The sequence below is a fragment of the Balaenoptera borealis genome, assembly GCF_965194805.1.
Source record: "Balaenoptera borealis genome assembly, chromosome: 16".
NCBI lineage: Eukaryota > Metazoa > Chordata > Mammalia > Artiodactyla > Balaenopteridae > Balaenoptera > Balaenoptera borealis.
The window spans coordinates 23,435,038-23,462,957 of record NC_138872.1 but is presented as its reverse complement, the minus strand read 5'-3'; the positions used below and the strand labels follow the sequence as shown (position 1 = coordinate 23,462,957).

The 27,920-nt window shown below is 46.9% G+C and overlaps 1 protein-coding gene across 6 annotated transcripts in view; it reads left to right on the top strand.

The window, feature by feature from the left end:
* Positions 1-27,920, top strand: part of AAR2 (AAR2 splicing factor) — a 134,431-nt gene that overhangs the window by 47,464 nt on the left and 59,047 nt on the right. Inside the window, exon 4 of one of the 6 annotated variants that reach the window (XM_082361992.1) lies at positions 19,212-22,288. The exons of 3 other annotated variants lie outside the window; for them this stretch is intronic. In XM_082361992.1, the coding sequence (XP_082218118.1) occupies positions 19,212-19,238 (27 nt within the window). In that variant the 3' untranslated portion in view covers positions 19,239-22,288. Of the gene's footprint in view, positions 1-6,254; positions 7,531-19,128; positions 19,153-19,211; positions 22,289-27,920 lie in introns of those variants that run through there. 2 more of the 6 variants (XM_082361985.1, XM_082361991.1) reach the window with 2 other exon arrangements.

The window sequence follows — 27,920 nt, the reverse complement described above, 5'->3', positions numbered from 1 at the left end:
AGAGCATGAGGGAGGGCTTTGTGAGTGTAGGATGTTTGAACAAAATTTTTTTTTTGGATTTTATTTTATTTATCTTTTATACAGCAAGTTCTTATTAGTTATCTATTTTATACATATTAGTGTATATATGTCAATCCCAATCTCCCAATTCATCACATCACCACCAGCCCCACTGCCACTTTCCCCCCTGGTGTCCATACGTTTGTTCTCTACATCTGTGTCTCTATTTCTGCCCTGGAAACTGGTTCATCTGTACCATTTTTCTGGGTTCCACATATATGCATTAATATATGATATTTGTTTTTCTCTTTCTGACTTACTTCACTCTGTATGACACTCTCTAGGTCCATCCACGTCTCTACAAATGACCCAGTTTTGTTCCTTTTTATGGCTGAGTCATATATTCCATTGTATATATGTACCACATCTTCTTTATCCATTCCTCTGTTGATGGACATTTAGGTTGCTTCCATGTCCTGGCTATTGTAAATAGTGCTGCTATGAACACTGGGGTGCATGTGTCTTTTTGAATTATGGTTTTCTGTCTAAGAGTTTTAAAATTCCTATTATTATATTTTTCACTTCTGGAAGTTTGACCTGGTTCTCTTTCAAATCTGCTTGCTCTTTTGGAAGAGTCTATTGCTCCATATTCATGTTTTCAACTGGCTCTATTACTTCTCTAAACACATGGAATGTATTTATTTTATATTTTCAACCCTAGAATACAAACATCTGAAGTCTTTGGGGATCTGATTCCATTGTTTGCGGTTTCTCCCATCTTGCTCAGGGTGGCATGTTTCTTGAATGCTTTGAATCTTTTAAATTGTCAGTTGGACCTATATCTGTGGGGATTCACTGAAGACTAGATTGAGGGTATTTTCTTCCAGGGAGGATTTAGTTTTGTTTCTGTTGAGCACCTGGGAGCACCACAGAATTTATTTTTGTAATTTTTATACTTTCAAAAATTGAATTATTTCCTATAAAAAGTAATGTCCACAAGACTTTAGAGGGAACCATTATTCTAACTTCTACCATCACTGATTAGTTGTGAAACTTTATACAAATGGAATAATTCAGGATTCCTTATCTTGATGTAACATTGATGTGATTCATTTATGCTATTGTATGTGGTGAGAATCTGTGTACTATTCCAGTGTATGAATATACCACAATTCACTTATCCATTGTCCTGATAATGGACATTTAGGTTGTTTCCAGTTTGATGCTATTATGAATGAAGCTGCTGTGAATATTCTTGTATATTACCTTTGGTGAACACAAGCACTTATTTTTGTTGGATAAATATACCCAGGAATGAAATTGGTGGGTGATAGAATATATGGATGTTTGGTTTTAGTAGATACTGCCAAACAGTTTTCCAGAATTGTTGTGCCAGTTTACCCTCCCACAAGCCACATATGAGAGTTCCCAGTGCTCTACATCCTCACTGACCCTTGGCCTTGTGTGTTTTTAATTCTTGCCATTCGGGTGGGGACGTAGTGGTATTTCACTGTGGCTTTAATTTGTACTTTCCTGATGATTAATGCTGTAGAACACCTTTTATGTTTATTGGCCATTTTGATATCCTATTTGGTGTGTGTCCAAATCTGTTGCCCTCCTTTTTTTGAACTTAGGCTTAATTGGAATTCATTGGAAAAGTAAAAATGGTGCATATTCCACATTATATAACACTTCCAGCAGAGCGTAGGGCAGTGGTGCACTGATACTGGCTCTTGGAAGTAAAAAATAGCCTGATTTGTGGCATTTTCTGATTTCTGTGGTGTAAATACTCCAACCATAGCCGATTTCAAGCTACCAACTGAATGGCTTACAAAATTCCTGAATATTTAACAAGCAGCTCTCATGAGCCAGTCTCGATCAGCTCTGGGACACCACTATGTCTGGGGTAGCACCTCTAACGAAACTAATTGATATTTCTGCGGCAAAATATGTAAATATTCACACTGATTGGTATAAAATGAGCCTCACATCAGTTGAGGTCAGTTTTTTTTGCCTGCATATAAGTCAACCACCAATTAACTGTAAAAGAACTTCTGGTTTACAGAGCTCTTTGGATTTTCGCACATAAAAGACTGTGGATCTGTAACTGCTTCTAGTCCGCTGTTTGAAGGTTTGCTGGTGCTGTTAGGGCACGTCAGGAAGCCCTCTTGGACTTGTGTGCACAGCAGCAAACAATGATTTTGAGCTAACTGACCTCCGAGGTCCCTTCTAGTCCTGGAAGTCTACAGCTTAAAGTTCATGAAATATTCCATTAGTTGTCCCCTTGGCTTTATTTCTATTTTAGCATTGCTGTGGAATAGAGACTTTCAGAACATGGCTTCTGGAGCTAGTGAACCCAGAGGTCACATAGCTCTTCCCATAGAAGGTTCTGGCATCAGGCTGCCTAGATTAGAATCTCGGCTCTACCACTTACTTACACACTAAAATCCCTCTGTGCCTCAGTTTCCTCATCTGATCATGAAAACTGAGGTTACAAAAAATGGAATTCCTGGGGACTATCTCTGAGCTGCCTGCTGGGGGCTTCCTCATACCTGAGACCCCAGGTTGCACTGAGTATCTTGGACCAGTCAGCAGTGGTCACTATAGGGCGGACACTTTGCAATGGCAACAAGAGGACCTACCTACGTTGCCCACACTCGGTGCTTGTGGTGTTTCTCCATCTTTCTACCTTGCTAATCTGTGCCCACAGTGGCTGGTTAGGGCAGCTGCTTGGTCAATGGTGCTCAGGCCCAAGGCCGATCCCCTCCCTCAGGAAATCCTGTCCTTACCTGAGAAACATCCCATCCCAGGCCTCCTCCTATCCTGACGAGAGTTTGAAATCCACCGCTGTGAGCTATCTCAGACCTGGTTTCTTCCTCTAGAGCCTGTTTGGAGCACCATGATTTGGCCATCTCCTCTCTCTGAAGGGCAGTGGATGGTGCAATGGACCTCATGTCCCGTGCTGTCCAACCCAAGGGGAGCCCTCCTGCCCAGGGACCAGGGGATGGTGGCTGAGCCTTTGAGGTGTGAGTAGGTCAGTGGCCCCTCTTTTCAGGCCCTCATCATTAAACTGTTCTGATGTGTGCTTTTAAAAGTGGGTTGTCTGTCTCTTCCTTATAGAGTCATAGCAGCTCTTTGTTCAGGATATGAGCCTTTCCTTGGATACATGTATCGAAAATATACCTTCTCCCACTCTGAGGCTTGCTTTGACTTTGACCTCTCCTAAATGAAGGGTTCAAATTCAGTAAAGTCTAATTTATCATTCTTTTCTCTATCATTAGTATTTCTTATACTTTTTCAGAAATCTTTGAGAAATGATGATATGTATCCATATTTTCTTCTGGAACTTTTATTGTTTCAGTTTCCACATACAGATCTATGATCCTCCATCGTGAATTAATTTTTGTGTGAGGTAAGGGTCAAAAATCTTTTTTTCTTTTTCATATGGATATTCAGTTTTGACAGCACTATTTATTGAAAATAAAAAATAAATATACTTTTTTTGTAAATATTTTTTAATTGAAAAATGCATATCCTTTCCCCCACTGAATTTCAGGGTCACCTCAATAGCCAGGTGATCATATATGTGTGCGTCTGTTTTTTGTACTCTCTGTTCTGTACTACTGATCTACTTGTCTGTGTACTAATGGCACACTGTCTTAATTACTATAGCTTATTTTTGAATTAAACTTTTAAATTCACTTTTTATTGACATATAAGATTATATTAGTTTCAGGTGTACAACATAATGATTTGATATTTATATATATTGCAAAATAATTGAACATTTAATTGCAAGATAATTGTAGGTTCTCATACAGTTGTAAGAAATAATGCAGAGAGATCCTGTGTGCTCTTTTTTTTAAAAATTTATTTATTTTTTATTTTTGGCTGCGTTGTGTCTTCGTTGCTGCGCGCGGGTTTTTCTCTAGTTGCGGTGAGCGGGGACTACTCTTCGTTGTGGTGCGCGGGCTTCTCTTTGCGGTGGCTTCTCTTTGTTGCGGAGCACGGGCTCTAGGCACATGGGCTCTAGGTGCACGGGCTTCAGTAGTTGTGGCACGCAGGCTTTAGAGCACAGTCTCAGTAGTTGTGGCACATGGGCTTAGTTGCTCTGCGGCATGTGGGATCTTCCCGGACCAGGGATCGAACCCGTGTCCCCTGCATTGGCAGGCAGATTCTTAACCACTGCACCACCAGGGAAGTTCCCCTGTGTGCTCTTTACCCAGTTTCTCCTAGTGGTAACATCTTGCAAAGGTATAATACAATGTCACAACCAGGATGTTGATATTGATACAATCTACCAATCTTATTCAGAATTCCCCAGTTTTGTACTCATTTGTGCATGTGTGTGTGTGTTTTCAGTTCTATACAGTTTTATCACACATGTAGGTTCATGTATCCACCACCATCGAGATACACAACAGTTCCATCTCCAGAAGGATCCCCGTGTTTCCCTTTTTTAGCCACATCCACCTCCCTCTCACACTCTCTCCCCACGATATCAACCATCCCTAACCCCTGGCAATCAGTGATCTATTCTCCGTTTCTATAATTTTGCTATTTCAAAAATGTTGTATAAATGGAATCACATAGTATGTAACCTTTTAGGATTGGCTTCTTTCTCTCTGCATAAATTCCCTTGAGATTCACCCAAGTTGTTACACTATCGATAGCTTGTTCCTTTTTATTACTGAATAGTGTTCCAGGGTGTGGATGTACCCCTTTGTTTAATCATTCTCCCAGTGAAGGACATGAATTGTTTCCAGTTTGGGGCTCTTATCAATAAAGTTGCTATGAACATTCATATACAGGTTTTTGTGTGAACCTAAGTCTCTACTTCTCTTGGATAAATGCCCACGAGAGTGCAATCTCTGGGTTGTATGGTGATAGCATGTTTAGTTTTTTTAAAATACCAACTTTATTTTTTAGAGCAATTTTAGATTCACAGCAAATTGAGTGGAAAGTACAGAGAATTCTCATATACCCCCTGCCCCCGCATTTGTACAGCTTCTCCCATTATCAAAATACCCCACCAGAATGGTACATTTGTTATATCTATGGTTCTACATTGACACATCATTATCACCTAAAGTGAATAGTTTATATTAGGATTTACTCTGAGTGTTGTACATTCTGTGGGTTTGGACAAATGCATGACATGTATACCATTATAGTATCATACAGAGTAGTTTCACTGCCATAAAAATCCTCTGTGCTCTGCCTATTCATCCCTCCCATTTCCAACTTCTGGCAACCACTGATCCTTTTATTGTCTCCATAGTCGCCTTTCCCAAAAAAGTCATATAGCTGGAATTATACAGTACGAAGACTTCTCATATTGGCTTATTTCACTTAGTAATATTCATTTGTTTCCTCCATGTCTTTTCGAGATGAGCTTGATAGCTCATCTCTTTTTTGCACTGAATAATATTTCATCGTGTGGATGTACCACAGTTATTTATCCATTCACCTACTGAAGGACATCTTGGTTGTTTCCAAGTTTTGGCAGTTACGAACAAAGGTGCTATGAGTATTTGTGTGGAGTTTTTGTGCGGACCTGACTTTTCAGTTTATCTTGGTAAATAGCAAAGAGTGCAACTGGTGGATCATATGCTAAGAGTATGTTTAGTTTAGTAAGAAACTGTCTTCCAAAGTGGCTCTACTATTTTGCATTCCCACTAGCAATGAAATGAGAGTTCCTATTGCTCCACATCCTCATCAGCATTTGGTGTTTTCAATGTTTTGAACTTTGGTCATTCTAATAGGTGGGTAGTAGTATCTCATTGTTTTAATTAGCAATTTCCTAATGACATATGACGTTGAACATCTTTTCATATGCTTACTTGCCATCTATATATCTTATTTGGTAAGGTGTCTGTTCAGGTCTCTTGTCTATTTCTAATTATTTTCATTTATTTATTATTATTATTGTTGGCCGTGCCATGAGGCTTGTAGGATCTCAGTTCCCCAACCAGGGATGGAACCCAGGCCCTTGGCAGTGAAAGTGCGGTGTCCTAACCACTGGACTGCCAGGGAATTCCCCTCTTGCCTATTTTTAAATTGGATTTTTCATTTTCTTATTGTTGAGTTTTAAGAATTTTTTGCGTATTTTGGATAACAGTCCTTTATTAGACATGTCTTTTTCAAATATTTTCTCCCAATCTGTGGCTTGTCTTCCCATTCTTTTGACACTGTCTTTCATAGAGCAAATCTTTTTACTTTTAATAACGTCTAGCGTATTACTTCTTTCACAGGTCATGCCTTTGATGTTGTATTTAAAAAGTCATCACCACACCCAAGATCATCTAAGTTTTCTCCTATGTTATCTTGTAGGAGTTTTATAATTTTACATTTTACGTTTAGGTCTATGATCCATTTTGACTTAATTTTTGTGAAGGATATAAGGTCAGTGTATATACTCTTTTTTTTTTTTTTTTTCCTGTGGATGTTGTCCTAGCACCATTTTTTGAAGACTATCTTTGCTCCATTGTATTGCCTTTACTCCAACACCAGTTGACTATATTTATGTTGTTCTATTTCTGGGTTCTCAATTCTTTTCCATGGATCTATTTGTCTATTCTTTCACTAACACCACACTGTCTTGATTACTGCAGCTTTATAGTAAGTCTTAAAGTTGGGTAGTGTCAGTTCTCTGACTTTGTTTTTCTCCATCAGTATTGAGTTGGATATTCTGGGTCTTTTGCCTCTCCATATAAACTTCAGAGTTAGTTTGTCGATATTCATAAAATAGCTTGCTGGGCTTTTGATTTGGATTGTATTAAACCTATAGATAAGGTTGGGAAGAACTGACATCTTGACAGTGTTTTCTTCCTATCCATGAATGTGGAATATTGCTCCATTTATTTAGTTCTTCAATTTCTTTTCATCAATTTTAGAATTTTCCTCATAAAGATCTTGTATATATTTTTTTAGACTTACACCTAAGTAATTCCTTTTGGGAGATGCTTGTGTAAATGGTATTGAATTTCTTAATTTCAAATTCCACTTGTTCATTGCTGGTGTATAGGAAAGCAATTGACTTTTATATATTAACCTTGTATTCTGCAACCTTGCTAAATTCTCTTATTAGTTCCAGGAGTTCATGTGTAGCTTTATTGAAAAAAACAACAACAACAACAACTGTCAAACTGTTTTCCGGAGGAGCTGTACCATTTTACATCTCTACCAGCAACGTATGAGTCCCCCAGTTTCTCTGCATCCTTGCTAGAATTTGGTGTTGTCGTTACTTTTTCCTTTAGCCATTCTGACAGGTATATAGTCATAGCTCATTGTGGTTTTAATTTGCATTTCCTAATGGTTAATGATGTTGAACATCTTTTCATGTGCTTATTTGTCATCTGCATGTATTCTTTGGTAAAATGTCTATTCATGTCTGTTGTCCATTTTCTAGTTGGATTTTTGTTTTACTGTTGACTTTTTTACTGTTAGAGTTTTACATACTCTAGAACTAGTCCTCCAAACTATAGTTTTCAATATACCCTGAAATCTAGTATTTTTTAAAGATTAAAAAAAATTTTATTTTATATGGGAGTATAGTTGATTTCTAATGTTGTGTTAGTTTCAGGTGTACAGCAAAGTGATTCAGTTATACCTATACATATATCTATTCTTTTTCAGATTCTTTTCCCATATAGGTTATTCCAGAGTATTGAGTAGAGTTCCCTGTGCTATACAGTGGGTCTTTGTTGATTATCTGTTTTATATACAGTAGTGTGTATATGTTAATCCCAGCCTCCTACTTTATCCCTCCCCCTCCCATCTTTCCCCTTTGGTAACCATAAGTTTGTTTTCTAAATCTGTGAGTCTATGAAATCTAGCATTGTTAGTCCTACAGCTTTATTATTCTTCTTCAATATAGTCTCTACAATAGAAAGTCCTTTGAACTTTCATATAAATTTTAGAATGTGCTTATCAGAACCTTGAGAAGATTTTGATTTGGATTGGGATCTATAGATGTATGTGAGGAGAAATGACACCTTTCAAATAGTGAGTGTTCCAATTTATGAACATAGTGTATCTCTCAATTTGTTAAGGTCTTATTTAATTTCTCTCTGAAAGATTTTGTAATTTTCAGTGTAGAAGTCTTGCACATCTTTCATTAGAATTATTACTAGGTATTCTATAGGCTTTGGTGCTATCGTAAATGGTATTGTTTATTTAAATTTTACTTTTAATTGTTTATTGCTCATACATGTAAATACAACTAATTTTTGAATATTGACTTTTTATACAGAGATCTTGCTAAATTCACTCATTTTAATAGTTTGCTTATAGGTTCTTTTGGATTTTCCACATACACAAAATGTCATCTGTGAATAAGGATATTTTTGCTTCTTCTGTTCCAATTTTGTACATTTTTCCCTTCCTGATTGCACTGGCTAGCCTGTAATGTTGAATAACTATGGTGATAGTGGACAGTTAATCTAAAGGGAAAAGCATTCAAATTTTCACCAATGAGTATGATGTTAGCTGTAGGGTTTTGCAATGCCCTTTGTAAGATTAATGAAGATGCTTCTATTCCTAGATTGCTGAGAGTTTTTATTATGAATGGGTGTTAAATTTTATCAAATATATTTTCCACATCTTTTGAGATGATTATTTAACAAACTCTATTAAAGTGGTGAATTACATTGATAGATTTTTGAATGCCAAACAACTTTGCAGTCATGGAATAAATCACATTTGTTCATGATGTATTATGATTTTATATATGATTAGATTTGTTATGTCAATATTTTGTTTAGTAGTTTTGCATCTACATTCATGGAGATATTGGCTTATAATTTTCCTTTCTTGTAGTGTCCTTTTCAGAATTTGGTAACAAGTTTAGGCTGAAATCATCAACCAGGTCACGAAATATCCCCTCCTTTTTTATTCTCTAGAAGAATTTATAGAATTGATTCTTTTTATTTTCTAAACATTTGAAAGAATTCACCACTGAGATCATCTGGGTTTAGAATTTTCTTTATGGTAAGTTTTTTTTTTTTTTTTTGGCCACGCCACATGGCATGTGGGGTCTTAGTTCCCCAACCAGGGATCGAACCCAAGCCCCCTGAAGTGGAAGCGTGGAGTCTTAATATGATAAGATTTTAAATTACAGATTCAATTTCCTTAATGACTATTCAAAACTGTTATTTCTTTTGTGTCTGTTTTAATAAGTAATATTTTTTTTTAACTTTGGGTTTATTTATTTATTTATTTATTTATTTATTTATGGCTGTGTTGGGTCTTCGTTTCTGTGCGAGGGCTTTCTCTAGTTGCGGCAAGTGGGGGCCACTCTTCATCGCGGTGCACGGGCCTCTCATTATCGCGGCCTCTCTTGTTGCAGAGCACAGGCTCCAGACGTGCAGGCTCAATAATTGTGGCTCACGGGCCTGGTTGCTCCGCGGCATGTGGGATCTTCCCAGACCAGGGCTCGAACCCGTGTCCCGTGCATTGGCAGGCAGATTCTCAACCACTGCGCCACCAGGGAAGCCCCTAAGTAATATTTTTTGAGGAATTTGTCCACTTCAATGAAATTATCCACTTTTTGGCATAGAATTGTTTACAATATCTTGTTACCTTTTAAATGTCTGTAGCATCCATAGTGATGTCCTTTCTTCATTCCTGATGTTGATAATTTGTGTGATCTTTTTACCTCTGTCTCTTCTTGATCTTTTTTCAGAGAACCAACTTCTGGCTTTGTTAATTTGGAGGTCCATTTTATTTATGAATTTATTTATTTATTGGCTGCATTGCGCAGCATGTGGGATCTTAGTTCCCGACTAGGGATCGAACCCATACCCCCTGCAGTGGAAGCACGGAGTCTTAACCACTGGACTGCTGGAGAAGTCCCTGGAGGTCCACTCGAAATTAAAATTCTCAGCTTGAATTTTTTTTTGGTAGCTCATCAATACTTACAATTCAGACCTAAAAGCCATGTGAGGGCCAGTCAATGTCCATACCTTCACAGGGGAGATTTTTCTTTAATCTCACACAGATCTCAGGCTGAGACAGACAGTTGTCTTTGCTGCCTGCCTCTGTGAGGCAGAATTTCTTTTGAAATTCACCTTTTTTTTCTGTGATGTAGCCCTTCCTGAGTCCATAATTTATGCAGGATGATCTCTGACTCATTTGGCTCTCTGCCCCATGTGGGCCATAGACTTTGTGTTACCTGAGCTGTAGGTGTCTGCGTGGCATCTCACAGCTTCAGTGTGGGTTTCTCATTGGTCTCATGTTCCCAATTTGAGGATTTCTCTACTTTCTTTAAGACATCCATTTCCATATTTTTTTTAATCTAGGATTTTTAGATGTTTAATAATAGGAAGATTTTAGTATCTCAGACCTTCGGGCATTTGCAGTGGCTGTTCCTTCTATCTGGAAAGCTTTTCCCCCAGATACCTGCAGGGATGTCATACCCCCTTCACTCTTTTCCTCAGATATTACCTTCTCAGTGAGCACTACCTGACTACCCTATTTAAAATTAATAATCTGCACAAACTCTCCAACTCCAGCACTTCCTACTCCTCTTACCCATGTCTACCTTTTTCTTCCTTTTTTCATAAAACTTACAATCACCTAATAAACTGTATCATGTCTTTCATTATGTTTTTTGCTTATTGACCAGTCCCCTATGCTCTAGGGAGGCTGGACCTTTATCTTTTTGGTTTACTTAAGTCTCCCAAATTCCTAGGACAGTGTCTGGCACATAGCAGGTTCTCAGTAAATATTTCTTGAATTAATTGAACAAATAAAGGAATGCTTCCAGAAACCGGAGCCCTCTTATTAGATAGAGAGAGAAACAGGGGTCTCGAGAGAGAAAGGGATTTGTCCAAGGTCACCTGGAGAGGTGGTGGCAGAGCCAGGACCAGAACAATTACGCTTGACCTTTGTCCAGCACTCCACAGTACTGAAGTACAGTCACGGTCTCCTTGGAGTTTTGCCCCAGCCCCCAAGGTGTGGGCAGCGCAGGAAAAACAGTCCTCACTTCACAACACTGTTGACCACTTTCTCCTGGAAGCATGGCCTTCCCCAGTTCGGCCCCCCAGCAGTCTCTTGATCTTTCTTCTGCTTCTCTGCTCACATCATTTTAGCCTCTTCTGCTCAACTCTTTTTTTTTTTTTTTGCCATGAATACCTTTTGCTGAAATACTGTAGGACTCACTTTCACAATAAGGTAACCAAACTGTTTCTAATAGAGGAACCAAGTAACATCCAACCCTCCATGTACAGCATCTCGTCATTTCTGGAAAAATCCTTTCACATTTTTAAATCAGCTTCGGCTGGAAGGCCTGGGCTATTGATTGAAGCCCAGAGTATCTCTGGAGATGCTGCGTGAGAGTTTTCATTGCTGCTTCGTTGGCTGGGAGCCCCACTGGCCGCTGAGGAGGCCACAGCCCCACCGACGGATGAGGAGGCCAGGCAAGATGAGCTGGAATGTAGGCAGAAGCTGGGTTCTGCACGTAGGGATACCCAGACTGTCGGTTTCTCATCCTCCTAGATGGGCTCGGGAAGATGGTCGTTTATGTGCACCTCTTGGGCTGCACCCCACAGGCCTACAAGGCCTGTGCTTGCCCAGCTTCAAGACCAAAGAAAGAGCCCAGAGTCAGCAACAGAGACATCAATGGTTTAATGAATGGGGGAGCTTACTTGTCTGAAGCAAGTCCTGGTGCGTGACACACGGCCGTGTGCGGTGACCTGGGGGCAGCACATGGCAGCAGTCTTCACTCTGCTCAGCTCTTGAAGGCTGCTGATTCTTAAGGTTCTGCCCAGGTGATTTTCTTGTCTCTCTCGATGCCCTCTCCGTGAGTGACTTTGTCTACTCCATGCCTTCCCTCTCTCTGTCTCCAGCCCCAGCCTCTCCCCTGATTTCCCATTTCCCTGGACATCTCCTTACAAACCTCTGGTGACTGGGAGGCCCCTTGGGTGCAGGAGAAAAGCCTGGGTATCGAAGGCAGAAGAGCTAGCTCCATCACCCACTTGGGTCAGTCACTGCTGCTCTCTGAGCCTTGAATTTTCTCTCCGAGAGAAATGGGGTTGGCCTCACGGGTTGTTGGCGGGCGGTGGCTTCCAGGGAGTCTGCGGATCGATAGCCCTTTGAAAACTGTAAAATCCGGAGCCCACAGGAAGAGCAGCACCATGTGCCCTGAGATCCCTCACGTGACTCGGGCACCCAGGTGGCCTTCCTCCCCTTTGCCTTTTGCCCAGTCCTCCCCTCTCAAGGCTGTCCTATCAGCCGCCCACACCAGAAACCTGAGCCTCATTTTTGCCTCCTCCCTTCCCGTCACCCCACATCAGGATCCATCAGCAACAACTCTTGATTCTGTCTCTTTGACGTCTCTCCCGACTATCTCCTTCCTCTCCCTTTCCACAGCTGCAGCCTAGTCCAGGCCCATCCCCTCTCTGGATGGTTGCAGCGGCCTCGGCACTAGCCTCCCTGCCTCCAGTCTCATGCTCTCTTGATGGCCATCCTCTACACTGGCCACCATTAAACAACATTGGATCACATCTTCCCTGTCCTCTAAACCCTGTAACAGCACCTCTTTGCCTCCCAGATGAAGGCTGAGCTGTTCACCTGGTACTCAAGGTCTTTCCTGATCCAATCCCTGCTCTGGCCTCAGCTCTGCTGCTCTCCACACGCACCCGCACTCAACTGTTTGCTTTTCCCTGAATCCCCTGTGCCTCCTGCCTTTTGTTCATGACAGTCCCTCCACTCAGCATTTCCTCCCTTCTTCCCTTGCCTGCTGTGGGGTTGTCACAGCCCCTGTAGTGCACTGCAGAGTAGGAGAGTGAAAGGTGTACACACAGCATGCAGGCATTTTGATATGACAATGATCCCACTTTTGCCAGAAATCTTTGGAAATAGCCTCTCCTCCCCTAGGCTTAACCATCAGATGTGAGAGTTGCCTCTTAAACCCAAGATTTAGACTAGTGTGATCAACCAGATGGGCTGCTTGGGTAAGGTCAACCAGAGGACACAAAAGTTTAGGGTTGACCAGATATCCACAGGATGAGGTATGTCTATGAGATGCTTTGAGTGGGATTCACTAGATACTAAGACAGGTGGGATCTGGTCACCTCTTTGCTTGAGCTGGTGGTGTCAGATACCCTGGTGACGTCAGCCTTGGAGCCGGCTCAAGAGGACTGAGGCCAGAAAGGGGCTGAGACCCATCTGTCCACGTCCTTTCATTTCTCCCCCTCCACTCAAGGGTCCTTGAGCTGCCAGCTACCACTCCTTCCCAACCTCACAGCAGCACTTTGTTCAGGTCTCTGGGGGCCATTCCAGCAAGTTTTAGCATAATCTGGGACTTTATCCTGGTTCCACCGCTTTCTCCCTGTATATCTTTGGATAAGTGAATTAACTTCTTTGGGCCTCAGTTTCCTTTCTGAAAAATGGAGCTCTTAAATCCTACCAACTGCAGTATTCAGAGGATCAGCTGAAATGGTCCCTCCGAAGCTTTTGGTGTATGCACAGGAAATAAATGTCCTTCTGTCCCTCCCACTCCCCCTACACTCTATTTCAAGGGAGAAGACTTTGTTCCATTCATATCTGAGATACTCTTCCAATTCCGCGCGTGGCCCAGGGTCTAACATACGAAAGGTGCCCGTAAGTGTTTCTGAATTGGTCATGTAAGGGAGGGTGACTTGGGGGGATAAGTAGTGCCCTGTCCAGGGCATTCGGACATAGGGTAAGGGCAGCACAAATGCACCTTCCCCTTATGTCACACAGGCTTTAGGTTTTGAACCCTGCAGACCCAGGTTCAAATCCTGGCTGTGCTCTTACTTGCTCTGAAATTTGGGGCCTGTGATCACCAGTCTCCATGCCTCAGTTCCTCATCTGAAAAGGGATGGGGGGGATCCCCAGGTCAAAGGGGTGTGATGAGGGTCAGAGCCGACACACAGTAGGTACTCAGGAAATGGGACCCAACTTGTCCTCCTCCTCCTCCCTCCCTCCCTCCCTTCCTTTCTTCCATGTGAGAGATGTCTCCAAGGAGACGAGAGGAACTATTTAAGGAAAAGAGCTGAAGGCTCTGGTGGGAGCAGATGGTAGCTCGGGCATCTGGGAGGCTGAGGCAGGTGGTCTGGCCCTCCAAGCAGACAGTGGAACCCAAACACCTCCCATCCCAAAAAGCACCAGGGCTGGCCCTGGAGGTGAATCTATGTTGAGGGACAGAGAAAAAGCATTTCTGGCGTCACAGAGCAGGGACAGAACACTGGACCTGGCTGTGCTTTTGACTCACTTGATGACCCTAGAAAAGTCCCCGCCCTCGTCTCTTGGCCTGTGGGCGAGTAGGAGGCCCTACTGAGTGGGGTAGGGCAGGGAGAAGGTAGGATTGCGGGGAGGAGGCTGAGTTCCAGGCTGAGACTAGTGTGAGGGAGGGTACCTGGCAGAAATTCATTCATTCATTCGCTCACTTGTCCATTCATTCCATTCATATGAATGAATGGAGCGCCTTCCTCAGCCAGGCCCTGAGCACACTTCATTTCAAGCCCTCCTCAGAACATCCTTGTTGTGATATTTTTTCCCCCAGTGTACAGATGAGGAAGCTGAGACTCCGAGAGGCAAAAGGAGTTGCCCTGGTTCACAAAGAAAGTCAAAGATTCTTTCCCAGTCTTGTCCTCATTTTCCATAGATCCCCACCACCTTCAGTTGAAAATCCTGATTCCTCAGAGGACTTCAAGGTCGTGATGATCCAGCCCTGGCTGGATTCTGGCTTCATCTTTGAACTCTGAGACTTCAGCCCCAATGAGCTGCCCACAGTGGCTTGCAAGGGCCCGGCCTGGCCTCCAGGGCTTAGTGTACACTCTCCCCTCTTGCTGGAATGTCCACTCTGTCCTTCCTTTGCTCATCAGACTAAGTCCTGCACAGCTTGGGAGTCACCTCTTCCTGGACATCTTCCCACACTCCCCCGACAGTTGGTCAGGGCCCCTCTGGAATGGTGGGTTTTCTTGGGTCTCCCCTGGAGCTGGCAAGGCTCCTGAGGCCAGAGACATTCCTCCTACAACTGTGTATCCCCGGTGCCCAGCATAGGACTTGGCCCAAGTGGTATCAGTGAGCATGGAATGAATGAATGAACGAGATGAAGAACACCCTGGGGCTCCACTAGTAGCTTCACTCCTTTTGTTCTCCAGACATTTCCCAGGCACCTCCTCCATGCCAGGCTTGATGCCAGCCCCAGGGACAACAATAACCCAGGTTTGCAATTTACTCTGTGGTTTACAACGAGCTTCTATCTTAAAAGTCACAACCACCCTGCAAAGTAGGTGTTCATGCTTGTGTCCATTTTCCAGATGTGGAAACTGAGGCCCAGTGAGGTTGAGTGACTTGCCTAGTCACAGCTAGTATGTGACAGAGCCAAGATCTGAACCCAGGCCTGCTCAGTCCAGAGGTCACACTCCTTCCACACCTTCAAAACAAAGCAAAACAAAGCAAAGGAATATGTGAATACTCAAAAAAATTGGAAAACATAGGAAAAGAGAAGGAAGAGTGAAGTCCTATATTCCGCCCCCCTTTGACCCTGTGATATATTTCATTAACAGTCTGAGAATCTCCTACTTACTTTTGCTGAGCATCTGTGTTCAAGGAAGTGACTTGGTCAAGGTCACACAATACAAGCAGCAGGATGTGAACCCAGATTGCTGGCCACAATTTGAGGTGAATTCAATGTGGCCTCAGACCTCAAGGAGCTATATCCAGTTTTATGTAAGAGATGGAAGCAAACAGGTGTGTTTTACTTTGGGTTCCCCCCAAAAGCAGCAGCCCCTGAGACAGTGACTTGAGCACAGGTAGTTCATTTGGGAGGTGATCCTAGGAAGTGGGAGGGAGGGAGCCTGGATAGTGAGACAGGAGAGGAGAGAAAGTCAATAAAGTGTGCATTAGCACATGGCCACTGGAATGCCATCCTGCTGGGGACCTTCCGAGGAACAGCGGAGAAGACGCCTCAGAACTGCCTCCCTGAAGGAGGAGCATTTACCCACTGATTCCTGACCCCATGATGGAAGGATGCTCTAAGGGCATTAACTCCCCTTCATTTCCAAGTTGTCCTGTGCTTGAGCTCCTGTGACTTCAGAAAATGCTGTCTGTTTGCAACAGCTAAGACATGGAAGCAACCTTCATGTGCCCAACAACAGATGAATGGATAAAGAAGATGTGGTACGTATATACAATGGAATACTACTCAGCCATAAGAAAGAATGAAATAATGCCATTTGCAGCAACACGGATGGACCTAGAGATGATCATACTTAGTGAAGTAAGTCAGACAAAGAAAGACAAATATTATATGATATCACTTATATGTGGAATCTAAAAGAATAACACAAATGAGCTTATTTACAAAACAGAAACAGTCTCACAGACATAGAAAACAAACTTATGGTTACCAAAGGGGAAAGGGAGGGAGGGATAAATTCTGAGCATGGAATTAACAGATACTCACTACTATATATAAAACAGATAAACAACTAGAAGTTACTGGATAGCACAGGGAACTATATTCTGTATCTTGTAATAACCTATAATGGAAAATAATCTGAAAAAGAATATACATATCACTGAATCACTTTGCCATACATCCGAAACTAACACAATATTGTAAATCAACTATACTTCAATTATTAAAAAAAAAAGCCATCAGGCAGAAGAATTGGAGAGACCTGTTGGGTGCCTCCAGTGGACCAGTGTCTCGGAGCTGTCCGCTTTGGCTGCTGCTGGACTCCAAGGTGGGTGCCAAAAGCATTTGTTATAAGGTGTTTGAGACATGGTGTGTCTTTGCAATCATAAAGCATCTGGGGAGTCTACAGTTAACAATACTGTATCGTATACTTGAAATTTGCTAAGAGTGTAATCTTAAGTGTTCTCACCACAAGAAAAAAAAGGTAACTATGTGAGGTGTGGATATGTTAATAAACTTGATTGTGGTGATCATTCCACAATGTATACGTATATCAAAACATCGAGTTGTACACCTTAAATATATACAATTTTTATTTGTTGATTATACCTCAATAAAGCTAAAGAAGAAAGAAAGAAAGAAATACTTGGTAATACCAAAGGGAAAAAATAAAGTATTTGGGGTGACAAACTGGGAATGGGGAATGGGGCGTAGAAGTTAGGGAAGGTTTCCCCAGAGTAGGTGACATCTGAGTCGAATTTCAAAAGATGAGTATCCAATGGGGGAGAGGCATTCCAGGTAGAAGGACCTGCACAGGCTGAGGTGTGAAACAGCTTGTCTTTGGGAGAAACTGCAGAGCCTGTACCTGAGTCATGGGATTTGACCAGAATTGAATTAGGAGAGGGTGCAAAAGACAAATGGTGAAGAGTTTTGAATACCAGGCTAACTCTGAATACCAGTTCAAACTTTCACCCCAGGTGGTAGGGAGCCAAAGCAGAGTTCTGAGCAAGGGAGGGACACATCTGTTTTATAGAACGATCTCTCTGAGGCTGGTGTTGAGGATGTATTGGAAAGGGAGAGGCTGGAGCAGGAGTCCTGGGAGGAGGCTGGAGTGGTCCAGTCAGGGGATGCAGAGGCTGAGCCAGGGCAGAGACAGAGCAATGGGGAGGAGGGGCCAGACCCAAGGGCTATGTAGGGGAGAGAGAGTTCATTGTGTGCAGTAGGGTGAGGAGAAAGAGGCCAACCCTCACTGCCTGCAGGGGCCCTGGGATTTTCCTCCCTCTCCATTTCTCCCAGGGGCTGACCAAGGCTGACCAGATGCCTGGTTGACCCGGAGAGCAGTGTTGGGGCCAGGCATCCCCAGATCTGATCTTGACTATGGACATTATCTGGTTTGGTCACAAGCCAAGACTCATCATTAGCTAGATGTGGTTACCACTCAGATCTAGTCATTACCAGAGCTGGTCTTTACCCAAGGCTGGAGGTTACCTGCTGCCAAGTGGACTCTCTCCACTTGGTTTGAGTCATTCTGTCCTCTCCTAGGGTCTTTCTTCTTCTTCTTTTTTTTTTTTTTAAACTTTGGGTTTATTTATTTATTTATTTATTTATTTATTTATTTATGGCTGTGTTGGGTCTTCGTTTCTGTGCGAGGGCTTTCTCTAGTTGCGGCAAGTGGGGGCCACTCTTCATCGCAGTGCGCGGGCCTCTCATTATCGCGGCCTCTCTTGTTGCGGAGCACAGGCTCCAGACGCGCAGGCTCAGTAATTGTGGCTCACAGGCCTAGTTGCTCCGCGGCATGTGGGATCTTCCCAGACCAGGGCTCGAACCCGTGTCCCCTGCATTGGCAGGCAGATTCTCCACCACTGCGCCACCAGGGAAGCCCTCCTAGGGTCTTTCTTGAAGTCTGTGGCTCTGCATGGTCTGAGCTGGTGGGCTGATGGCAGGGGTCAGAAGAGAATCTGACACCCAGGCTGCCACAGCCTCTTCCCCACGATATCAGCCCCTTTCTGGCCCCTGGCTGGCTCAGGCAAACATCCCACAGTCCCACAACTTCTGTTCCCTTCAGAGCCCTGACCGCTCTGTGTTGTGCTTGGGTTAGAACACACGTTCCCAAATGGACCATGCCTGTCCTCAACTCTCCCCATCTCTCTCAGTCTCTCCATCTCTGAGTCTCTGTCTCTATGAGTTTCTCTCTCTCTTTTTAAATACGGACCTCAGGGACTCATGATTGAGTTAAGAGCATCCTTGGCTCATGACACAATCTCAGGATTGGTCCATGCATGGCCCTATGTAAATAATATAATACAATACACTATAAAACAACATATGTGCCTGTGAACCACTGTCCCCTACCCCCAACCCCCGGCCCAAGAACTAGAACAGAAACAAAATCTGACATCCACTTCTGTGCTCCAGCCCAGCCCATCCCCCAGCTCTCTGCCAGAGGTCACTAATATTCTGAATTTTGAGTTTATCCTTCCCTAGTTTCTTTGTTTTTAGTCTTCTTACATGTATGAATGCCTAAACAATTTATTTGTTTTTACTTGTTTATTATTTTAAAAAGTATACTGTATAGAATGTTGTCTTTAAAAAAAAAAGCCTCAATGCCACGTTGGTGAGAATTCATCCAGGTTGTGTGTAGTTGTGATTCATTCATTTTAAGGGCTATGTGTGACTATACCACAATTTATTTATTTGTTCCATCTCTCGTCAATTGATAATTGGATTGTTTTCAGGTTTTCTGATCTTACGAACAGTGCTGCTGTGGATATTCATCTGCATTTCTCCTAATGCTCGTCAAAAATGTGTTGTGTTCCAGGGTTGGCATCACCTGGAAACTTGTTAGAAATGTAGACTCTCCAGCCCTGCCCTAGACCTGCCGAATCAGAATCTGCCTTTGAACAAGATCCCTGGGGGATTCCTATGAACATTAAAGTTTGAGAAGCACTGGCCCAGGCTACGTGTGCAGGGTTCTCTTGGGCACACGTATCCAGGAGTGGATTTGCTGGGTCACAGTGGTGTTGCAGTACAGAGAGCTGCACTGATCTACATCTTTACCCACACTTGGTATTGTCAGACTTTCTCATTTTTGCCAGTCGAATGGGAATAAAGGGGCAGCTCATCACTGTCTGGACTTACCTCTCCCTGATGACTAATGAGGTCAGGCAACTCCTCGTGTTTACCGGCCATGTTTCCCTTCTGTGAAATGCCCTGTTGGTGACTTTTGCTCTTCTGGGCTCACTCAGCTCTACCCCTACCTTTGCACTTGCTATTCTCTTAGCCTGAAACAACTTCCCCCTTCACTGCCCAGTGTCAGTTCTTCCAGGGAGCCCTCCACGACTGCTGCTCAGGTTGTGAGCCTCTTCAGCCTCACTGGCAGGAAAACTTGGTGTCACTGTCCCTTCATTTCATCTCCTGGAGGCTGTTCCTCACCAAAGAGATTGCAAACCTTACGGCTTGGCCCCCACAGAGTTTTGATTTTTTTTTTTTTCAATTTAGTTCCATCATTTAAAATTTGGAAAATTTTGTATTTTAAAAAATCTGAAAAATTTTGTATTTAAAAAAATCGGAATTGCTGATTTCTTTTTGAAAAAACAAGATGTAACCCCACTGGGCCTCTTTTCCTACATGGCAACAATCAGCTGGTGCTGAGTAGGGGCTGCCCCTGCCAGACCATGTGTCACAGTCCCCACACCTCCATGCTCACCGCCTGCTTAATGACCTGCCTGGGCTCCGTGAGCGTTTAAGTTTGTGACGCTTGCCTAAGCACACCAGTTGTTTATTCCTCTAAATCTCTCCCATCCTTTTCCTTCTCCCCATAACTCTGTCTCTGTCCCCCCTCAGGCCTTCACACATGTCCCCTGGACTGTCACACCAGCCTCCCCACGACCTTGCTTTTCTAGTCTTGCCCTTTCCAGTCCACTGACCATGTCACAACCCCACTCAAGAACCAACAATGGCTCCCCATTGCCTTCCCAGGCATCTCCTGACTTTCTAAAAAAAAAAAGCAGGGATTTCCCTGGTGGTCTAGTGGTTAAGACTCTGCGCTCCCAATGCAGGGGACCTGGGTTTGATCCCTGGTCAGGGAACTAGATCCCGCATGCCGCAACTAAGACCCAGTGCAGCCAAATAAATAAATATTTTTAATTTAAAAAAAGCATTATTACATTACGAATATTTCATGTTCACAACAAAGTCTAGAGAACAGCATAACAAACACCCATGTACCCACCACTCACCTTAAGAAATAAACCATTTCAAGTGTAATTGAAGCCCCATTACATTCCCTTCCCTTTCTCCCTCCGGGTCACCACGCTCTTGAATTTGCTCTTTATCACTGCCATGCGTGTTTTTATGTTTTTATGTAATACACTTATATTACATATGCATGTGTCCCTAAACAATATATAGTATTGTGTTGTGGGTTTTCAAACTTTATATATCTGGCATCAAACTGTGTCTTCCATCTTCAATTTGCTTTTTTCATCCAATGATGTATTAAAAAAATTTTTTTTTATTGTATTGAAGTATAAAATTCATACAAAGAGTACACGAATCATAAGTGTACAACTCTGAATTTTCATGAATTGCATCAACAGTGTGTTTTTCTGAGACTTATTTTCACGGACGCATGTGGCTTGCATTCACCTATTTTGAAGATCATGGTGTGGAGAGCTTTCCCACTGCCTGAATTCATCACTATTTACCCCATCTCTGCTTGATGGATAGCTAGGCTGTGTCCAGCTTTCCACTATTACACATGATGCTGCTATGAACATCCTTGTACAAGTCTCCTGGGACCCCTGTGTGAGGTGTTCTCCAGGGCAAAGCCTGCTCATCTTCAACCTGACCATATGTTGCCAGGTCACTGCCCAGCTCTTGGCTCTTGCTGGCTCCCAGCTCAGACAATAAAGTCTTCCCAACTGCTCCAGGCAGCGCATTCTCTGTGGCCCTATTGACACTCTGCCCAAACATAAACCACCTCTTTGCCTGCCACACACTCTCCTTCCTCCCCCTGGAACTCCAGACTCACTTCTCCTTCCAGGCCCTACTAAAGCTGCCTCCTCCAAGGAACATGACCTCATGGTGTCACCTCCTCTGAGTGACATCCTCTCACCACAGTTGTCAGGGCCCATAAAGACAGAGACAAACCTAGACCAGGCAGTGGGAAAGAAGGGAGGCATGGATGGGCAGATAGGGAGTGTGAGAAACTGGGATATGTGACTGATTGCTCAGGGCTTTGATGGATGAATAGGAGTTTGCCAGGTAGAGATGGTGGGAAGGCATTGCAGACACAGGGAAAGGCAGAGAAGCACTGGAACAGACGTTTCTGGGATGAGGATGAGGCAGGGTGGGTGGGTGGTGGATGAAGCCGGAAAAAGAGCTTGTAAGGAGCCTTGAATGCCAACCTTTAACACCATTTTGACTCTGCATTCAACTGGCATTCTTGGGAGATGTGGGAGCCAGGGAGAGTGAGCACATTCATTTGACACTTACTGAATGCCAGGCACCAGCAAGGAGCTTAACATCCATTATCTCCTTGTTTCCTCGATCCCAGTTGGGGATACTATACTAGTGTTGTTCCCATTTTAGGTGGAGAAACTGGGGCTCCAAAAGGACAGTCTCTCATCTCTGATCTCAGAGCCTCAGGAGAGGTAGGATGGGTACTCTGCCCGGTCCATCCGACTTCAGGGATTGTTTTTAACCCCCGTGCTGCCATAGGCAGGAAGACACCAGGGAGAGGTTTCTGCAAGAAACGGGTCACCAGGAGGGGGCACACGTTCCCAGCGGCAGGACCCCTAAGTTCGAATCCCAAGGGCCTCCTGACTCGCACGGTATGACCCAGACCAATCTCGTCCTCTGTGGGCCTCAGTTTCTCTTCTCCACGGGGCCGGCGCTCGTCAACCTACGTTCTCGCTGACCCACTCTGCAGCCTGGAGTTCCAGGTTCCCGCGCTACCGCAGCCCGCGCTGTGTGACCTTGTGCCAGTAGCCTGCACTCTCTGAGCGGCCAACCAGGGATCTCCAAGCGCCCTTCCGGCTCGCGACCCAGCGTCGCCGGCTGCGGAGACCCTCCCCCTCCCCCCCCGGGGTTGCGGGGGCGTGAGTGGGGGTGGGCGTTGGAAACGGCGCCCCCCCCACCCCCAGCCCCGAGCCGGTGGCTGCATCCGCGCCTGGTTTTGGGCGCAGCCGCGCGGCCCCCTCCCCCGCGCGCCTCTCCCCGCCCCCCGCCCCCCGCCCCCTCCCCGCCGCTCTCGGGGAGCCGGGGCCGCGCGGCTCCTCCTCCCGCAGCCGCATCTGGGGCGCCGCGCCGGCCAGAGGAGAGGCATGGGGCGCCCGCGGGCCGGGGCCGGGGCCGGGGCCGGGGCCTAGGCGAGCGGACCTGCGAGCGGACCTGAGCGGCGGCGGCGGCGCAGCGCAGCGGCCGAGCGGGCCGGAGGCGGCCGGGGCGCCGGGCGCAGGTGAGGGCGCGGGGGTGGCGCGCGGTAGCCCGGACCCCCTTTCCGGGGCCGGTGCGCCCCGTCCCTCGGCAAGACCCCGAAATCCGGGTCTCCTCTCGGACAGACCTTCCTAAACCGAGGGGCGGCGCTGGCGCAGAAAAGCCCCCTCCCCCTGCCAGTTCTGTCTTCCGAGCCCCCGATCCGAGGGGGCGGCTCTGCGGCTGGGAAGCCCCCTTCTCTGGGTGGGATCCCCCAATCTAGGTCTCCCCCGACCCTCAAGCCGGGGGGCGGTGGCGCTGGGCCCGGAACCCTCTATCCGGGGCCGGGCCCCCATTCCACCTCTTTTTCCCGCGGACTCCCCCTTGTCAACCGGTTGCCAAAGCTGGGAAGCCTCTCCTCCGGCCCGACCCTCCATCAGCAGGGCGGACGGGGGGTCAGGTAGACCCCTTCCCTGCCCACCAACCTTGGAGCTAAGGAGACGGAGGGCTCTGCCGGCCGGCCGGCCCGGGCGTTCCTCCATTCAACCCAGCTGCTTCCGATCCCGCCTCAGTAGCCCGGGGAGCCTGCCCGGCCGGCTCCCCGCTTCCCGAGCTCTTTCCCCGGACCTGGCATCTGGGGAGGGGGCAGGGGCACCCCCAACCCCCCCGCTGCATAGCGCCCCCTCCCTGTTTGCGTACCCGGGAGGGGCCGGGCTGACCCGGCACCTGGGCTGGGGGGGTGCTCACATGGCTACTGGAGGCCCCCACGTGCGGCGCCCCGCGGTGAAAGGGGTTCGCGTTCAGAGCGGGTGGCGGGTGGACCAGGTGGCCCGAGAGGCCAGCTGGGTCCAGATGTGCCGGGCCTGCTGGGAGGGGACATGTGCTACCTGGACATGTGATGGCCTCTGGCCTCTTTCGACCAAACCTACCGCCTCCAATCCCCCTCCATCCTTCCATTCCTCTATCCCTCATCCCTCTTCCTTCTCCCTTCTTCCTCGGCACTGCCTGTGTTGCAGAGGGGCTGCCAGAGACTGTTGATGTGGGGAAAAAATGAAATAGGGGAAGGGCTTATGGGATGGGGAAGGCCAGTTGCAGGGCTTGGGGGATGAGGGGGCGGAGGAGGTGCCCCTAGGATGGGAAGCCTCAAGCTTGGAAAGCAGGGCTAATGGGGGGAGGGTTCCTGCACCCACACCTGCCTGGAAGTGGAAATATCAGAGGGGGAGGGGGCTGCAGTCCCCAGCCTCAAGGGAGGCTGGGCTGGCCTGGCTCTACCCGGTTGTACCTCCCGGCCCAGCCCAGTTCCCTGGGGTCTTGGCTCCCTCTGCCTCTGGGCCTTCGCTGGTGGGAGGGGGCTGTGTCTTCTGCCAGGCCAGAGGTGCTGAAGCGAGGTTGTACAGGACCGTCTCAGAGAGGCTGTTGGAGGAGCCCAGTTTCTGTCCCACAGGGGGGACTGTGGGCTGCCTGGCCCCAGGGTGGCCTGAGGGGCCTGACTCCTGTGGGCAGCAGGACTGGGTGGGGCCGCAGAGCCGGTAGCCCGTTGGTAGCTGGAGTGTTGGGAACCACCGCCAGGCCCCGGAACTGGGCTGTTGGCAGCCAGTCAGTGGCAGATGCCAATTGTATTCCCAGCAGCTCCTGGAGACACTGGCTGTGCACGTGGGGCAGGCGTGTGTGCTCGTGCCTGTGCCGTGGCAGGGGTGCGCCAGGGCTCCTGGGTCCTCCTGGAGCTGAGAGGCGGCCGCTGGACTTAAGCGAGTGTGCTTGTGTGTGGTGTCCCTGGCACCCGCCCCTCATTCATCCATCAGAGGCCAGGCTAGGCCTGTGCAAGGTGCTGGGGACATGTGATGGCCTGATGTGGTCCCCACCCTCGAGGAGCCCCTGTTTTGTCAGGGGGAGACAGTCTGTGCTGGGCACTGGGGACAGAAGGCAAGGTCCAGACTGGAGAGGAGGTGTGGGGTGGAGCGGGCTGATGGATGGCTGTCATGTGGGACCCAGGGCAGCATCCCACTAGTGCCAGCCTTGCAATGGAGCTGTGGGTTTGAGGGCTGTGCCCTGAGCGCGAGGCTGCCTGGCAGCTGAGTTGGTGTTTTTGAAGACAGTCTGTGCAGCACTTGGAAACTAAGGATAGATTGTGTACTTTGGAGCTTTCAGAAGACTCAGTGACGTATTGGACGTACCGGGGGCACCCACTGGCATCTCGTTAGGTTCTTGTGTGGTTTATGGGCCACTGGCTTCATCAGTGCCAGCGTTTCTCCATGATGGGGAGACCCTGAGGAATTGTATAGGGCATTCTGTGTGATGGGGGCAGGTGGTCTCTACCCTCCTATACATCCGTGATTGATTGATTGAAAGATTCATTCATTCAAAAAAGCATTAAAAAATAGCATTGTCTGATTACAGTGCATTTAAACACTTTCACTTAAACATTCTGGAATGTGAATTCATAAAATTGTGAATGCAGATTTTTTTTAAGCACACAGTAAGTACTCAATAAATACCCACAGCTCCCAGGATGAAGCCCAGCCTCCTTCCCCAACTCACTACTCCTCTAGCCACATCTTGCACCGCTGCCCCCCACCCCCCCACCTTTTGGCTCCGGTTCCCCTAGCCTGCTTTCAGTTCCTGGAACAGGCCAGGTTCCCTCCAGCCTCAGGGCCTTTGCACATGCTGATTCCTCTGCCTGAACCTCCTGCCTTCCTTCCCCTCATTTGCCTACTTAACTACTACTCATCATCCAGGTCTCCAGAAAAAAGCTTTCCTTGGTACCCAGGCCAGGTTGTGTCCCTGTCACCACCTTTACAGCCCCATGGGCCTCTGCCTTCAGTGACCCAGTCACCATGCCTTATTATTGGATGTCGCTCAGTGTGGTTGGTGTGGGGAGGGCCAGGGTTATGCCTGCCTCTTCATGCCGTTCCCCTGGGGCTGAGGACAGGTCTAGGCCATTCTCAGTCAAGGACTGGTTGGTAGGGCATGGTGGGACCCTTGGCCAGTCCCAGTTGCCACCTTGACCATCCCTGTGGGTTCCTGGCCTCCAGCTGGGTCTGCAAACCTAGAGGCATTTGGCTGGGCTCTGATAGGCCTGTGGCCTCTAAATTCCCAGTACATCTAGGAGCCCCCAGAGGCTCTACAAGAGGGTGAGGGGCCGCACTTGGGCAAGACCCTACATCTTCGGTGGTGTGTCTGTGCCCATCTTGCCAGGCATTTATTCCTGAATCAGTTCATCTGCTCACATCATCACCTATTTACTGGTTCATCCCTTCTTTCTTTCACTAGGCCACCAGCTCCTTCACCTCTCCAGTTCCTAATCCTCCATTCTCTCTTTGGGCCACCATTGCTTCCTGAGGCCTGCTGAGTGCCCAGCCCTGTGCCAGGCATGGGGACCCAGAGGCCCCCCACAGGGCCCTGCTCTGTAAACTCTAGTCATCCTGCCAGGCCCCTCTCAGTGATGGAGGCTGGGGCTGCTCGAGTGCTGGGAAGGGGCCACTAGTTAGGACCTGCAGGGAGTGCTTCCTGGAGGACACACACTGGATCTGGGGTGGATTTTGGAGGATTAGAAGGATTTGGGTCGATGGAGAATGGTGGGGAAGGGCACTGCTGGCTGAGAGAACTGCATGGTTAGAGGCAAGGAGGCAGCCAAGTGCTGGGTAGGCTTGGGGTTGGTGGGGGTATGTGTCCTTCTAGGAGGAGGTGGCCTCCTGAGCGGGCTGGCCATGGAGGTGGGCAATGTACTGTCATGGTGGGTGTCCAGCCTGTGCCAGGAGCCTTGTTGCTGCCTTGCTGTGTGCTCTTGGATGAGACATGTCCCCTCTCTGGACTGCCTGAGTAAAGTGAAAGCTAGGGCCTGGTGAACTCAGAGGGGCCTTGTGTCTACCCACAGTCTGGAGTCTGTGATCCTGACAGCCCGGGAAGGGAGTCCTCAGGGGCCCTGCCTCTTCTTTGCGCGTGGGGAGGGCTGTCCCACATTGGGGCTTGGTGGCTTTGAGGGGCTGGGCGTGAGGCTCCGAAGTTCCTTCTAATGGAGGATCCTGACGGTTAAGGGAGTGTGGAGGCCGGCTTAGCTGGGAGGGGGCCCCTGCCGTGCAAACTCTCACTCCACCCTCTTTGAGAAAGGCTCTCACTAAGGAGGGGCTTCCTGTGTTGCACCAAAGACAAGCCCACTCCCCGCTTCATCAGACTCTTGTGGGGGGAACCCTTTAAAACTCAGGTGACTAGATTTTCTTTTGTTGTGGCCTCTGGGGGGGGGCGGGTGAAGACTGTTCTGCTCCCACACCCACTTCACAGTGTCTCCTGGTGGTTGCCCCAGGCCAGGACTGAGGCCTGTAGGGTGTGTGCGATACTCTACAGTTTGCAGAACACATTTAATCCCCTCATCTTCTAACCACCCCCAGGGAGGGGTACAAATAAAAACAGAAATTGTCTCCATTTGACAGATGAGGAAACTGAGGCTCAGAGCAGTTGGGTGGCTGCTCAGGGTCACTCAGAGAGTGGGGATAAACCCAGGAGGCCAGGAGCCCCCTGGACCGAGCCCTGGGGGTGCCGGCTCCGAGGGCCCCCCTTGCTCATGGATCGCACATCATTTCCCGAGCCGAGGAGCGGGACCCAGATCTCTCTGTGCTGGGTTTCGCAATGCCGCCTCCTCCTCGCCGAGCTGTCTGACGTGGCCTTTTCAAAAACCCAAAATGAATGGAAGCAAATTTTGTTTGGAAAATTTTGCTACACCCTATACCAGGGCTAGTTGCAAAACCAGGCTCGGGGATCCCTGCTGATGTTGATGATATAATAATAATGACAACGGATCATTGACTAACACCCATTCACGCCACAGAGCATCAGTGACCATCGCCTAGGAGCCATGCACGGTGCTGGGCCCTCTGTTGAGTGAGCACCGCCTCTGAGCACCGTAAATCCGGCCCCTCCTTTTGTCCCGTCCCACCCTAAGATTACTCTCCCCATTTTACAGACAAGGAAACTGGGGCAAAGAGAGCTATAGTAGATTGTCCAATGCCCCACAGCTGGTGAAGTGGTGGCACCAGGATTTGAATCCGGGTGGGTTAGAGTTTAGAGTCTACTCTTAGCCCTGTGTTATGGAAATTCTAAAGTTCCCATTTGTTCA